This window comes from Mastomys coucha, unplaced genomic scaffold (assembly GCF_008632895.1).
Source record: "Mastomys coucha isolate ucsf_1 unplaced genomic scaffold, UCSF_Mcou_1 pScaffold7, whole genome shotgun sequence".
Lineage (NCBI taxonomy): Eukaryota > Metazoa > Chordata > Mammalia > Rodentia > Muridae > Mastomys > Mastomys coucha.
Window position 1 is genome coordinate 59,088,560 of NW_022196913.1, and position 15,769 is coordinate 59,104,328.

The following is a 15,769-nucleotide window of genomic DNA, read 5'->3' on the forward strand; positions in this document are numbered from 1 at the left end:
TGAGGGCCTGGAGGGTAGGCCAGGGCTAGCCTCCACTGACATGCTGAGGGCCTGGAGGGTAGGCCAGGTTGCTTAAGATAAGAAGAGGCTTTTTGTCCTGTACCTTCCAGATCCTGTCCTTTCTGTCACTAAAGTCTCCAGAATTCTAACTGATGTCACTTGACTTTCAGGCTGCATCCAGCCAATGCCAAGACAGTGGAGTGGGACTGGAAACTGCTCACCTATGTCATGGAGGAAGAGGTAACATAAACTATAAGGACATATTTCTTGCAGAGGAATTTTGAATTTGTGTGTGGGTTTGAGTATGGGATATATGTAGGAGCACTGTGGTGTGTATGGCAGTCAGAGGACAACTCCTTCCACCTTTACCTCTGACCCATCTCACTGGTCTACAGAGGAAATTTTAATTACAAAGAAAAGTAGCAAAAAAAACAAAACAAAAAAAAACCTGTTAGTAATGTCTCTGTCATTATTTCCTGTTGATGGTCCTACCCTACCAAAAAATTAGTTTTAAGCCATTCTGTCTCCCAACTCAAATACTAACGTATTCATGTCTTCTCTACTTGAGAGACCAAACTAAAATCTTAAAAGCCTTAGTGACACAGCTCAGTGGTGGAGCACTGTCTACCATGCGTGAGCTCTGTGCGTTTAAATAATTTTAAGATGCTAGCAAATAAGTGGAGAAAGTTATAAGGCACAGCTATGAAAAGGAGAAGAACAATATATGTGAATAACAATTCAAGAGATCTTAGAAAAACAGCAGAGTGATTAGTGATAAGCCAGCCATGAGCTAGCACACAGGTGAAAGAGACTGCCATAGCCTGGGAGGGGAAGCTTCCATTAGAGCCAAAGAACTTTGCCATTCAGAAAGGCAGTCTGTCCACTAAGCAGTGTGAACGAGTTCTACAGATGTTGAATAGGTTTCTACTGAAACTCACCAGATGAAAGATGGCTCAGTGGTTAAGAGCACTGGCTGGTCTTGCAGAGGACCCAGGTTCAATTCCCAGCACCCACATGGTGGCTCACATTCATCTGTGTGGTGGTTTGAATACAAGTTGTCAGCTACTACACTCTGGAACACAGTAGGCAAAATCAGGGTTAGGGTTAGGAAGAAATGGCATGAACAAAAACAAAAGGTAGGAAGTTAGTAATCCAGGAAAAAATTCCACTTTCTGTCTTTAGTGACCTCCAAGTTTAGCTGCCAGCATTCTGTCTGTACACCCTAAGGTAATTCAACAAAGGAATTTCTACTTATACTCAACCAAACTATAAGTTTTAGGTATGAGGATGAAATAAAGATGTAGGCTGCAAAGATGGCTCAGTGGTTAAGAGCACTGGCTGGTCTTGCAGAGGACCCAGGTTCAATTCCCAGCACCCACATGGTGGCTCACATTCATCTGTGTGGTGGTTTGAATACAAATGGCCCCCATGTGTTTGAATACTTGGCCCATAGAGCACTATTAGGAGGTGTGGCCTTGATGGAGTAGGTTTGGTCTTAGATTGGAGAAAGTGTATTGCTATGGAGACAGGTTTGAGATCTCCTACACTCAAGCTACATGCAGTGTGGCACACAGTCTCCTGCTGCCTGAGGCTCTGGATGTAGAACTCTCAGCTCCTCCAACACTGTCTGCCTGCACAGTGCCATGTTTACAGTAATGGACTAAACCTCTGAAACTGTAAGCCAGCCCCAATTAAGTGTTGTCCTCAATAAGAACTGCCTTAATCATGGTTTCTCTTTATAGCAGTGAAACCCTAGGACAATCTGGAGCTCCAATTCCAAGGGATCTGACTCCTTCTGACCTATGTGGACAATAAAAATACATGTGGTACACATACATATATATATGCAGGCAAAAATATTCATACATGCTAAATAAATAAATACACAAATACATTTCCAGATATCCAGATATACAGGAAGTTGAAACTATATTCTCAGACTCTGTTTCTCTGGAGGTTGAATGCCAAAATGGGGGCATATGGGATCCCAGGCAAGACATTAAGGAGAGTGAGGGAGACATCAGCAAGATGGCAAATTAAGAAGCTCCAGACGCTTGCTTCCAATTGAGACGCTGTGTTTACAACACATCTTATTTACTTTTCTTTTCCTTTCTTTTTTTTTGGTTTTTTTTTTTTTTTTTTGGTTTTTCGAGACAGGGTTTCTCTGTGTAGCCCTGTCTGTCCTGGAACTCACTCTGTAGACCAGGCTGGCCTCGAACTCAGAAATCCGCCTGTGTCTGCCTTCCGAGTGCTGGGATTAAAGGTGTGTGCCACCACTGCTTGGCTCTTACTTACTTTTCTATTGCTGTGATAAAATGCCATGGCCAAGGGCAACTTAGAAGGAAGGGTTTATTTCCAGCATACAACCTCAGAGCATAAGAGCCATCACTGACATAACAGGAGCATGGTGGCAGGCAGGCACAGCACTAGAGCAGCAGCTGAAATATCTCATCTGGATCCACAAACAAGAATCAGGAAAGCACCCTGGGAATGGAAGAGGGCACGTCCCCACAGTGACCCACCTCCTTCAACAAAACCACACCTCCTAATCCTTTCCAAACAGTTCCACTTAACTGGGACTAAGTATTCAAGTATATGAGCCTACGGGGACCAATCTCATTCGAACCACCACCTTTCACTCCCTGGCTGCCACAGTCTCATGGCTATATCCTAATGCAAAAGACATTCTGTCCAACTTCAAAAACCCCATAGTCTTTCCGTCTTAACTCTGTCTTAACTATTAAAAAGTCTAAAGTCTCTTCTGAGACGCAAGGCAGTCTCTTAAGTATAAGCCCCTATAATCTCAAAACACACATTATACATTTCCCTTTACAATGGCGCAGAATATACATTACCATTCCAAAAAGGAGGAAAGGGGGCCTAGTGAGGGAATGTTGGACCACAGGGAGACAGCAGAGCAAATTCCAAATCCTGTATCTTCATGTCTCTAAAGCCAGAACTACTTGGACAATAATGCCAAGTTTGCCTGCCTGCTTGGGATGAAGCTGGTCCTCTTGATCACATTTGCAGCAGCTTCTATTACTGGTTCTTAGGAGCAGAAAAGTCCTCATCCTTTTTCCTTTCCGAAGTTGGGAACTTACTTTGGGTGGGGTCTTTTTTTTTATTCTAGTGTGAATCAGGCCTTCTTTATCCCTTTCAGCACACGGTAGCTCCAACATTAAATTTCCTGGATGCTCCTCTTGTCAAACCATACATTTGTGCAGCTGCCTGCCTCACTTGCCTGTCATCACTGTGGACTTGAGTAAGGGATTACTAATAGCCACGACACAGAGTCAGTGTTGAGTTGTCTGGAAATATCGCCCAAGAAAATTAATACTTCTCAGTTTAGCCTCAGGCAAATTCTTAGGACAAGATCAGAAAGCAGCTATGTTCTTTGCCAAAATATGACAAGAACAGTCTTGAGCTTAGTTGCAAATATTGTTTCTCTCTGAAAATTTTTGAGTCCAATATCTTAAAGTCATCCACATTTATCTGAAAAAAAAAAAAAACCCTCATAGTCACAGTCTATCACAGTAGGAGAGGGTGTGTGCGTGCACACGGCCAGCAGAGCCAGTCCAAGCGAGGCGCGAAGGAAATTAGGTTCAGCACGACTCAGTAGCAGGTCTGGGTTCAAACTTTAAGAGTCTGACACTTTATTTAGTACTTTACTTTAGGCATACTTCAGTACATCACAATTTGGAAAACAGTTGATAATTAATTCAATCCCATATGCACAACAAATCTTAAGACATGATCACAACAAAATTCTTACACAGTTAACGTGACTTATGGTTCTAGGGGGCTAGAGTACATGACGGTGGAGCGTGGACTTACATCTAGATCCACAGGCAAGAGACAGGATGGTGGGAACTTTTGAAAGCTCAGAATCCTCCCCCACTGACATGCCTCCTCTAAGAAGGAAGCGACATACCCACTCCAAACCTTTATAACAGCACCAGCTGGGGACCACATACTCAAGTGCCTGAGACTTAGAGGGACCTTGTCATCCAAGCTACCACACAACAAATGGAAAGCAGGATTGTGAGGGCTCCAGAGACCAGAGGAGGTACAGACTAGTCTGACTCACAGTCATGAAGCTTCTGTATCTACAGAGGTAGAAATTCTGTAGTATGCGCCGTACTCAGCTACTTCCCCCCATTCAATGAAACAAGCTACAGCCAGAGAGAAACCACTCCTTCTTCACTTCCTTCCTATAGGCAGGTTTACCATACTCGACGTGTGTCTGGGAATTGCTAAAGAGATTAGTTTTTGCCCTGCCTGTGTCAGTGCACGGGCATAGTCTCACTGTGTTACAACTACTGAAAGTGTATGCAATTTTCATACGCAAGCAGCAGGGAAAGCAAGGGATTAAGAGCTTTGAGAAAAAACAGGGACAAGCCATTTGGGGGAAGTAGAGAAAGTACAGTTCATAGAGGCTAGCAAGAGAGTTCACTGGGTAAAAGTGTAACTTCCTGAACTTGATTCCCAGAACCTACGGCACACAGCTCCTCTGTAATCCCAGCACTGTTGGTAGTGAGCACGGTGAGTTGAGGATGGAGGCAAGGGGTCTCCCAGGAGATTGGAGGCTAGGGATCCTGGAATAGACACGAAGGCAGATGAACAGAGTGCAGGAGGGAAAGGACTCTGAGCAGTTATTCTCTGACATTTAACTGTCACATACTGCGTGTGACACATACAATTAAAAGTATGGTAGATGAGGACCAGCATGGTGCCACACCAGGTAAAGAAACTTGGTGTCAAGCCCAACAGCTGAGTTTAATCCCTTGGACTCAAGTGGCAGGAGAGAACTGACTTCCATGAGTTGTCCACACACATGTGTGTACACGTGTGCATGTTCACAAACATATGAACACATACCCCCAAAAAATAAACAAACATGATAAATATTTAAACCAAAAGTTTTGGTTTGCTTTGCTTTTTGGTTGATTGGTTGGTTTTGAGACACAATTTCTCTATGTACCCTGGCTTTCCCGTAACTCACTCTGTAGACCAGGCTGACTTCAAACTCAGGAATCCTCCTGCCTTTGCTTCATGAGTGCTTGGGCTAAAAGTGTACATCACCACCATTTAGCCCAAAAGGGTTTTTTTGTTTTGTTTTTGTTTTTTAAGTATAGTGCTATGAAGATGGCTCAGCAGGTAAGGAGTACTTACTATGCAAGCACAGGGACCTGAGTTCAAATCTCCAGCATCCATGTAAAAAGATGGATGTGTCTGTATGTATCTGTAACCCTGCACTGTGGGGGCAGAGACAAGAGGATTGCTGGGCCTCAAATGCCATTTAAGTGAGAGAGATGTCTCAAAGACAAAATGATAAAGCAACACACCTGCTGTTTTCTGCCCTCCATGCGCGCGCACACACACACAAAACAAAACAGAATAAGGACAGTATGTCCACATGTCTAAAGCAGGTTTTACTAGAAAGGAGGTGACTGTTCAGAATTTCATGTAAATACACCTTTTCTTCTGTTGAAATAGTACTCTCCGAGGCTCACTGCCTCCACCTGCTACCCGAGTCTAATTCTAGAAGCTCCTAACCTCTGTACAATCTAATCTAGGCCTAGAATGTTTTCAGCCTCTGAGACTTACTGCTGAGTAAGCTCACCACTTCTAATTCTTACTGAATTCTAGGTGGCTGGTTAATTCAGCTGTTCTGGCTCAAACTCTCCGAGCTGACTGACTCAATCTATCTACTCTCTGCTGCCCCTGAAATTCTCTGCTTGGTCTCATGCTAACTTTGTCAGTCTATTCTAATCTTCTGGCTCATCTGTCTTCACCGTTGTCTAGTTTGCTCTGTCTCTGTCTCTATGACTGTCCTTGAAAACTGCCTCTTTTCCTCTCTTTTTTTCTTCTCTTTTCTGTGGCATTCCCTTAAGTAGGTTCTCTTTCCTGTCTGTTCCTGTGAGTGTTGGGCATATCCTATTCTGTCAAATCTCTGATTTCTCACTTTGTCTGCTTTCAAACATGGGTGCTTCCTTCTACAAACTAAAGCTACACTCATTGTTTGGATTAAGAGTGTGTCTATATTCCAGCCAGAGGTGAGTGCTAAGGGCTGAACCACACCACAACCTAAAACAAGTTTGTTTTTTTCAATAAGTAACAAGATCATGGGGTTCACAGTGTGATCAAATATCCTGCAACAATTTCAAGCCACGCTGATTGCCAAATATCTTACCCTAAATAAATTCAACCTGTACATACTAGAAAAGGTACTTTGTTCAAATAACTAATTTTCAAAAAGAGTTACTACCCAAGAACTCATTCTCCAAACAATAAAAATAGATACAGTCTTTAGCTAGATGAAGAAAAAGGAGCAAAATATTTAAATAAATAAGATGAAAAAGGAGCTAACACAGGTGGCACCATGGAAACCTAGGAAGGAGTTCATTAGAGATTAGTTTGAACAACCATATGCCCCCCAAAAAAGTGATCATAGAAGAAATTTCTAGATAATAAATCTTCCTATAAATAAATCATGAATAAACTATAACTACCACCTCCTGTTATGTTCATGTGCTAAAGGCTTTGTAGTGAAAAACCACAGAAATATAAGAAAGTGTTTATGTTTTAATCCCAGGTGTGGGGATGTGGGGATGCCTTGGACTGTGTACAGCAACTGACAATGATTTGCCTCCTGCTCTATCCGAGGTGTTGTTTTGCTAGCTGCAGATAGTTTTTGTGATTGTGTGATGTTTGGAATTCTGGCAACTTTTCAGAGGGTATATAAAATGCAAGGGCCCCTAGAGGCAGAACTGGTAGTTGTCAGTGCAAGGTAGAGGTTGGCCACTGTTTGTTAGTACAAAGAAACAAAAGGAAAGAAGTTAGATTTAAGGCTACCCCCACCCCCAATCCTTCTTTCTCTCCTATCTTGTGATGAGGGGGGTGGATAAAGCCAGAGGGGGTGGATTGGGAGGGTGAGGGCATAAAGGGTGGGAACAAGAACCTAGCAAAGACCTGCTAGGAGGTTTTGTTCCTAGCTTGTAGATTTGGTTCTTAAATGGTGACTAAATAGAGGGCAGTAGTGGCTCACACCTTTAATCCCAGCACTCTGGAGGCAGAAGCAGGTGATCTCTGAATTTGAAGCAACCGTGGTCTACAGAAAGAGTTCCAGGACACTGAGGGTTATCTTAAACAAAAAAAACAAATGAACAAAAACAAAACAAAAAACCAAAACCAACAACAACAACAAAGTGATGGAATGAGGGCTTTTAGTCCATTGGCTGGTTTGTGGTTGATGGTATTAGAGGAGGTTGGTACTGGCTTGAGGATGTTGGATGCTAGAAGCATCCTAGGACATTCCTTGGAAGAATGTATCTTCTCTCACTGTGAGGTGGTCCTTTGGCCATGATGGTTTTTTCCTTGCCAAGAACTCAAAGCCAAGAAAAACAGGAGGAAAGGAAGTAGCCATTATTGGAGGCCGGGAAGGGTGAGGCATGAACAGCCACTTGTTTAATCAGTTTTGCAGAACAAAAGCTTCTATACCCTTGAGCATGACAATGAGGAAGCTGAATACTGTATCTGATTTTTCTTCACAGTGACAAATACTGGAAAGCATTTAAAACTTTTATTTTTTTATTTTTTTTAAAGATTTATTTATTTTATGTATATGAGTACACATTGTAGCTGTGAGCCTTCATATGGTTGTTGGGATGACTTTTAGGACCTCTGCTCACTCTGGTCAGCCCCATTTGCTTGGTCCCTGCTCACTCTGGCCCAAAGACTTATTTATTATTTAAATAAGTACACTGTAGCTGCCTTCAGACACACCAGAAGAAGGCATCAGATCTCATCATGGATGGTTGTGAGTCACCATTTGGTTGCTGGGATTTGAACTCAGGACCTTTGGAAGAACAGTCGGTGCTCTTACCTGATGAGCCATCTCACCAGCCTGGAAAGCATTTAAAAGGACAGATTTATCTGAGCTCTTGGCTTCAGAGATTTCAGTCCATGGTTGCCTGGTTCTGTTCCAAAGTGTAGTGAGGCAAGCATCCCAGCAGAAGAGATGGCGGTGAGGAAAAATAGCTCATGTAATAATAATCAAACAGGGAGAAAAAGGAGACTAGGACAAGTAATCTCCCTTATGGGCACTCTCCCTTTACAGGCATGTTCCCAGGGACCTGGTTCATCTGCCCAGGCCCCATCTCCTAAGGTTTCAAAGCTTCTAAAATAACACCAGCTAAGGACCACTCCTTCAAAACATGAGCCTGTGGAGAATATCCATTCAAACTATAATACTATTTAAAAGGGCTAAGGTAGAAATTTAATATAGTAAGTATTTTACCACCAATTTTTAGGCAAGAATGTAAAGAAATAAGTCTGAGTCATTGCTAGTGAGATTGTAAGTAGTATAGCCACCTTGGGAAACAGTTGGTAGTTTTTATTGCCATGACTCAGAATATCTGCTGTCTCCCAGAAATCTCTCTCTGACACAGATAAACGTGCTGACACATGGCAATCCTGACTTCTTATTTTTTTTTCTTTTTGGTTTTTCGAGACAGAGTTTCTCTGTGTAGCGCCACCTGTCCTGGAACTCACTCTGTAGACCAGGCTGGCCTCGAACTCAGAAATCTGCCTGTCTCTGCCTCCCAAGTGCTGGGATTAAAGGCGTGCGCCACCACTGCCCGGCCCTGACCCTAACTTCTTATTCTTTCTTCCACAGGGACAAACTCTGCCTGGACGAGTTCTCTTCCTACGCTATGTAGTGCAGACCCTGGAAGATGACTTCCAGCAGATCTTGAGGAGACAGCGGCAGCACCTACAGCAATCCATTGCAAACACTGTTCTGTCATGTGACAAACAGCCCCACAATATCAGGTAATCAGATACTAGAACTCTAGTGTGAGGCTTAGAGACTGTCATTGTACCAAGTAAAGCTCAGTGTGTTAGTCAACTATGGTCACTGTGACCCACATGAAAAGACAGTTTATGGAGAGAGAATTATTTAAGTTCACAGATTCAGAGACTTTGATATTCATGGCAGAAGCAGACAGGAAGCAAAGGAGCTAAGAGGAAAGGGTGTGAGATTCCTGGAGGGACCCCCACACACCACCAAGACACGGACTTGATGCAATCTGCAAGAGGTTTTTTATTCCAGCTAGCTGGGGCGAGACTCATATCCCTCGCAGGAGTAGAGGAAGGAGTCTGGCCCCGAGCAAGGTCTTAGGTAGCTTTTTATTCCTGTGCAGTTGCTGGGGCAAAAGGGAAGACTGGGGTAAGGGGAAGGTACGGGGTGGTTTCTGATTGGTGCTGGCTCGTGCTAGGATCTAGGGGCAGGCTAGCCACCTGGCAATTGTTTTGGGCTAGGTTGTTTCTGAGTTCTCGGGCCAAGTCTTCTTGGTTCCCTTGTTTCTGGGTTCTTGGGAACTGGCCTCCCATTGTTTTTAGGTTCTGGGAGCTAGTCTCCCACTGAGTTCAACTAATGGCTAAGTTCCCACAGTATAGTTTGAAAATTTTAACCTCTCAGGGCCTAAAGCAGCACACAGCCCCAAGGACACATGCCCAGTGATCCACTTTTCCAACAAGGCCCTTCCACTGTCTTACTGTCTCAGTTGCCTGTTCAGAAATTATATTGCCAATAGAGAAAAGTTGTATGCGTAGGAGGCCTAATTATTTTAGGAAGTTCTCTCACAGACATTAGCCTGCTAGGTGCTTCTCAGTTGCTCAGGATAAACCCAGAGACTATAAGAGGGTGAGATTTTCCTGATTGCTAAATACCATAAATGGGATAAATACCAACACTGTGAAGAATCAAAAGAGACTTCTCTAAATTGACCATGTGGACTCCTAAGTAACAGGGATTATTCCTTATTCTGAAGAATATATAGAAAGGAAAAGTTTTGAGAGTTCATATGTCTGAAAACATCTTTTTTCTCTCATATATTAACTAATAAGTAGGCTAAATACTTTTAGTTTAGTTTACATATTTAAAAAATAACTTTTATGCAAAACTTTGACGAAATTGTCTTCTAGCTGCCAGAAGTGCTGTTAAGAAGTCAGCAGCAGGGCTGAGAGAAGGGTCAGTGGTTGGAGCACTGGCTGCTGGAGCTATCCTCGGCTACTTTGTGGCTTCTTCTTTCTTCCACCCTTTCAACCCCCTAACACTAGATAAGAGAAAAAAGGATAGAGGGGAAAGGAAAGAGATCCCTGAATAAAGTCAGGGGTTGGAAAGAGGGTGACTCTCTCTTTAGACTACTTCCTGCTGGTAAGGGGTGTCGAGTTCTTTGGGTTAAGTTTGATCTTTGCTCTCAGGATATCTAATTTCTTCTTGTTATTTCTTCTTTGTGCACAACCACTTAACAAACCACAACCAACAACCAACCAACAACCCTGCCTCTCCTAGCATTTATATCCCCTCTGAAAAGTCCCCAGAATTCCAAATGTCACACAATCACGGAAACTGTCTGCAGCTGGCAAAATCACGCCCCTACCAGAGCATGAGGCAAATCATAGTCAGCTGCTATGGACAATCTGAAGCAGCCCCATATCCCACACAAAATATATATATATTCTTAAAATATTTCTGGGTTTTTGGCTTTGGTTTTTGTTTTTTAAAAAAAGCAAAATTCCAGGCTGGTGAGATGGCTCAGTGGGTAAGAGCACCAACTGCTCTTTCGAAGATCCTGAGTTCAAATCCCAGCCACCACATGGTGGCTCACAGCCACCCGTAATGAGATCTGACACCCTCTTCTGGTATGTCTGGAAACAGCTACTGTGTACTTATGTATAATAAATAAATCTTTGGGCCAGAGGGAGCAGGGCCGACCGGAGCGAGCAGAGATCCTAAAAGTCAATTCCCAACAACCAGATAAAGGCTCACAACTATCTGTACAGCTACAGTGTATACTCATATGCATAAAATAAATAAAGAAATCTTTAAAAAAACAAAAAAGCAAAATTCCAGAATTGTCACTACAGGCTGCTCTTTCGAGGTCCTGAGTCCATTCCCAGCAATTACATGGCTCACAATCTATAGTGATATCTGATGCCCTCTTCTGTCATGCACTCATACATGCAAACAGAGCATGCATATACATAAAATACATAAATAAATACATCTTCAGAAATGAGAAGCAGGGCTGGAGAGATGGCTCTGTGGGTAAGAGCACTGACTGCCCTGGAGGGCCTGGGATTGGTTCACAGCACCCACACAGCAGCTCACAACCATATGTAACCCCAGTTCTGGGAAGTATGACCCTGCCTTCTAGCTGCCTGGTTACCAGGCACACACATGATGCACAGACATACATGTAGGCAAAACAAGCATACACATAAAATAAAAAATAAAGAGTTGCCTAAATTTCATCAGTTATAACATATAGAAAAAAAAATAAAAAGCTGGGTGGTGGTGGCACGCACGATGTGAGGTAGAGACAGGAAGTTCTCTGAATTCAAGCCAGCCTGGCAGCCAGGACCGTTATACAGAGAGATCTTGTCTCAATAAAACAAAACAAATCAAGAAACAAACAAGCAAGCATAAGGGACTGAAGAGATGGCCCAGAGGTTTAGAGTACTTGTTGCTCTTCCTGAGGGCCCAGGTTTGATTCCTAGCACCCATATGGTAGTGCACAACACCCCCCACTTCTGGCATCTATAAACACCAAGCAAACATGGTACATATACATACATACATACATACATACATACATACATACATATGAATAACCATATGTATAAAATAAATGTAAAAAAAAATGTACTTTTTAGAAAAAGGGGTCTTAAGTCTGGCATAGTGGCACACATCCTTTAATCCCAGCACTTAGGAGGCAGAGGCAGGACAGATCTTTTGAATTTGAGGCCAGCCTGGTCTACAGAGTGAGTTCCAGGTCAGCTAAGGTTATACCTGAAACCTTGAAACCTTGAAGACAAAAAAACAGGAGGAGGAGGAGGAGGAACAGGAGGGGTGAGGAGGAGAAGGAGAGTGAGGAGGGGTGAGGAGGAGGAGGAGGGACAGGAGGGGTGAGGAGGAGAAGGAGGGTGAGGAGGGGTGAGCTATTTGAAAAAGGACTCTGCTTGTTGTAGGTCTTCAGTCACACACTGCTCAGCATCCTGGAGGCCATTTTAAAGTGAAAAATGATGCTCATTTCTGGAAAATGTTTTCCAAGGGGTCACCCTACATGTTTCAATTTTATTTTATTTATTTATTTTTAAAGATTTTTTATTATATGTAAGTATACCATAGCTGTCTTCAGACACTCCAGAAGAGGGCGTCAGATCTCATTACGGATGGATGTGAGCCACCTTGTGGTTGCTGGGATCCAAACTCAGGACCTAAGAGCAGTCAGTGCTCTTAACTGCTGAGGCATCTCGCCAGCCCCCATGTTTCTATTTTATATTAGCAGATATTATTCCATTTTTAAAAGCCTGTACCCACACATCTCCTATCTTTTCTAATTGTCTTCTAACTTTGTCCATACCACTTGTTTTTCCTGTTAGTTGCCTTTGGCAGGGGTTTTGGTTGTTTGGGTCTCTGGTTTCTTTCTTTTGGGTTTTTGAGACATCGTCTCTCTATATAGCCCTGGCTGTCCTGGAACTCACTTTGTAGACCAGGCTGGCCTCAAGCTCACAAGATCTAGCCTGCCTCTGCTTCCTGATTGTTGGGATTAAAGGTGTGCACCACCACACCATGGTCAGTTCTTTACACTTTTATTTTCTCTGGAGTTAACTGTGGTTTTAGGACAGGAATAATTCAGTGTATGTATTCAATGCCACTTTTCTTTTTAAAATCTTGGTTACTTACGCAATTAGTAATCATCAAAATAAATACTAACCTTATGAACTGTTTTTGTGTTCCTCATAGAGCCTAAGGCCTAGATAAAGGATGGCTATAGTGCATACCCTCTGAGCCCCAGCGAAGACCTAGCTGGTCCACCAGTCCCACTTCCTACCTAGTTAGGAAGTGTCACTGGTCAGAAAGTCATCTTTGCTACTATAATTTATAGGAGCCAGTTGTGATTGCCTAGTTTTGGATTAGTAAAGCACTTGATGTTGTTTCCAGAGACAGGCAGACCTTGGGGGCTCTGCCCTAATGAATATGTTAATTCCTTGATGAATTCACAATATACATTATTTGGAGGTGCTGGCCTAATTAGACAGGGTGGGTCACGGGGTGGGGCTAAACCTGGTACTATAGCTCATACTGGCCACTTCCTACATTCCCCATTTCTCTGTGTTTTTTTAATCTACCAAGAAGTGAAAAACAGCTTCTGCCATATGCTACCAGGATGTTGTGCCTGACTGCAGGGGTCCAGACAGCCACTGAGGGAACCCACTAAAACTTTGAGCTGAGATAAACCCTTCCTCCCTCAAAGTATTCTGTCACGTCTTTGCCACAGCAGGGATAAAATGTTAATAATATGTAAGTTCTAGGAAAATGTTGAGGTTCAGCCCACTGGTAGAATGCCTGACAGGCTCAGTTCCCAGTACTACAAAAGGAGAAAAAAGAAAAATGTTGATATATCAGGTAGCTTTTATAACCATGCTTCAGTTTAATGTGTGATCTTTGTTAGATTTGCTTAAATACTGAAAATAACCCCAAGGTCCTCATGGTTGCCTTTGGAGGAATCCCCTGGTCTAGGAGCCCAGTGTAAGCCAGAGTGCAAGTCTGAACTCTATGGGCACAGCAGCCGTGTATACCTTTCTTTCTTATCTCGTCTGTATTCCAGAGATGTTATCAAGTGGCTGGTCAAAGCAGTGACTGAAAATGAATTAACTCCACCCCAAGATGAGACTCAGACCTCTCCAAGAACTGGAGTTTTGAAAACTAGCAGTGACCATCTGTCTTCCCGGGCTAACCTGACCAGGAACACCAATCAACTGTAAGGAACAGGCAAAGAGTTGTCTCCAGGTCTTGGAGAGTTTGGTGTCTAACAAACAGGACTGGGCCTAAGAACAGATTGCCCCAAACTACCCACTCTTGTAACATAGACTTTTTCTTAAAAAAAAAAAAAAAAGCCAAGACTTGTTGTTAGGCTCGGAGTGTAATTATGTAGAATTCTTGTGTGACATATACTAGGACCGAGACTCCATCCGCAGCAAAGGGCAGGTACTTACAGGTTCTCACTGCTAAACCTCCACCACCTTTGGCTTCTGACTTAGAAAGTGTCGCTTCTTTCTGGCTCCCTTTTGTGGATACTAACCCAAGTCCTGAGCCTGCTCTGCCAGACACTGCTTCCTCTGAAGGCACCCATCCATATAGCCATTCAGACTTGCATTGATGAGCCGTCCTGCTCCTTGAGACTATTTTTAAAAAAAAAAAAAAAGACTTGATCAATTTGGACAGAGCCAGTATAGCAGCTTGCAGGTGTCTCATCACAGCAGAAGCTGGCCTGCCCTCTTCTGTTCTTTTGTCACTGTCTGCAGTTTCTCTGAAAACAGTGCTCTTCCACTATAGAATATATGTTTAAGTGAGTGCTGTCAAGCCACGCTTACCCTTCTCAAGTGTTGCTTAGCCTCCTGGTGCTGTGTCTGCCTCTCTCCCATTTTTGTGTCTGATGGGAGAGGAGGGGAGGTACACTAATGGACATTCTGGGGCTCGTCTTAGTAAGAAACCACTAATAGAAAATATATATGACGAGGCTGGAGAGACGGCTCAGCAGGTAGAGCGCCAACAGCTCTCCCAGAGGAGCCTGGTTCCCAGCACCACAGGGCAGCTCAGAGCCATCTCTAACTCCAGTCGGAGGAAATCTAGGCCCTTTTGTTGGTCTGTGACCAAACCAGGCATGCACATGGTGCATAGAAGTAATTAATACGTAAAAAATTAAGTAATTGAAATTATTTTAAAAGTGACAAATTCATGTCTTCTACAACAAGGAAATTAAAATAATGTTAGTCACCTTGGACCTGTACTTTTTTTTCATTTACAAAATAGAGAAGTTACAGCATAGATAGTCTTTACAATTCTCTAGACCCTTAGGGTTATATGGTTCTGCTTTAATTTAAGATTATCTTGCTATGCAGCTCACCCTCAAATTCTAGAAGTTTCACATATGAGCTGACAGAAAGATTCCGAAGGATGAATTGCTGAGTGTGAGCAAGCTAACATCTGGATTGCTCTCCTTGGCCAGTGTACTGGGAGGACCTTCTAATAGTCTCTGTTCTGTTGTTGTTGTTCACTTGTTTGTTTGTTTGTTGTTTTTTGTTTTGTTTTGAGATAAAATCTAGGTAACTCTAGCTGGCCTGAAATTCAGTATGTAGATCAGGCTGGCCTGCCTGTCTCTGCCTTCTGAGTGCCAGAATTAAAGGTGTGCACCTCCACACCCAGTTGTCTCTGTTCTTGGTACACTCTGGTGGGGACCTTCTCCAGCTTCAGGAAGCCTCTCTCCATGTCTTCGCACTCACTTGTCTTCTGTGTTCTGAATCCAGGATTGTGTGTCAGCTTCAGAGGATGTTGTCCATCGCTGTAGAGGTGGACAGGACTCCAACCTGCAGCTCCAATAAAATAGCTGAGATGATGTTTGGCTTTGTGCTGGACATCCCTGAGAGGAGCCAGAGGTGAGTGCAGTTTGAGCCACTTGTTTCGGTTTTGGTTGGTTTCTCCATTAAAAAGAGAACTAAGAACTTTTTTATCTCTACCTGCTAGAAACAGAATTTCAAGAGAAAAATGCCAAATGCTCGACAGGAAGCACAATGGGGCATGGAGTTGGTGATGGGAGGCAAAGGCTGCTGGCAGTTCACCTCCTGGGGATAGCAGTTCACCTCCTGGGGATAGCAGTTCACCTCCTGGGGATAGCAGCTCACCTCCTGGGGACAGCAG

At 43.2% G+C, this 15,769-nt stretch overlaps 1 protein-coding gene across 3 annotated transcripts in view; it reads left to right on the plus strand.

The window, feature by feature from the left end:
* The window catches only part of Simc1 (SUMO interacting motifs containing 1), a 48,339-nt gene that overhangs the window by 24,311 nt on the left and 8,259 nt on the right, over positions 1-15,769 (plus strand). For all 3 annotated transcript variants that reach the window (XM_031358157.1, XM_031358159.1, XM_031358158.1), the window contains 4 exons: positions 171-240; positions 8,678-8,832; positions 13,680-13,832; positions 15,379-15,507. In XM_031358157.1, coding sequence (XP_031214017.1) covers positions 171-240; positions 8,678-8,832; positions 13,680-13,832; positions 15,379-15,507 — 507 coding nt within the window. The remainder of the gene's footprint in view (positions 1-170; positions 241-8,677; positions 8,833-13,679; positions 13,833-15,378; positions 15,508-15,769) is intronic.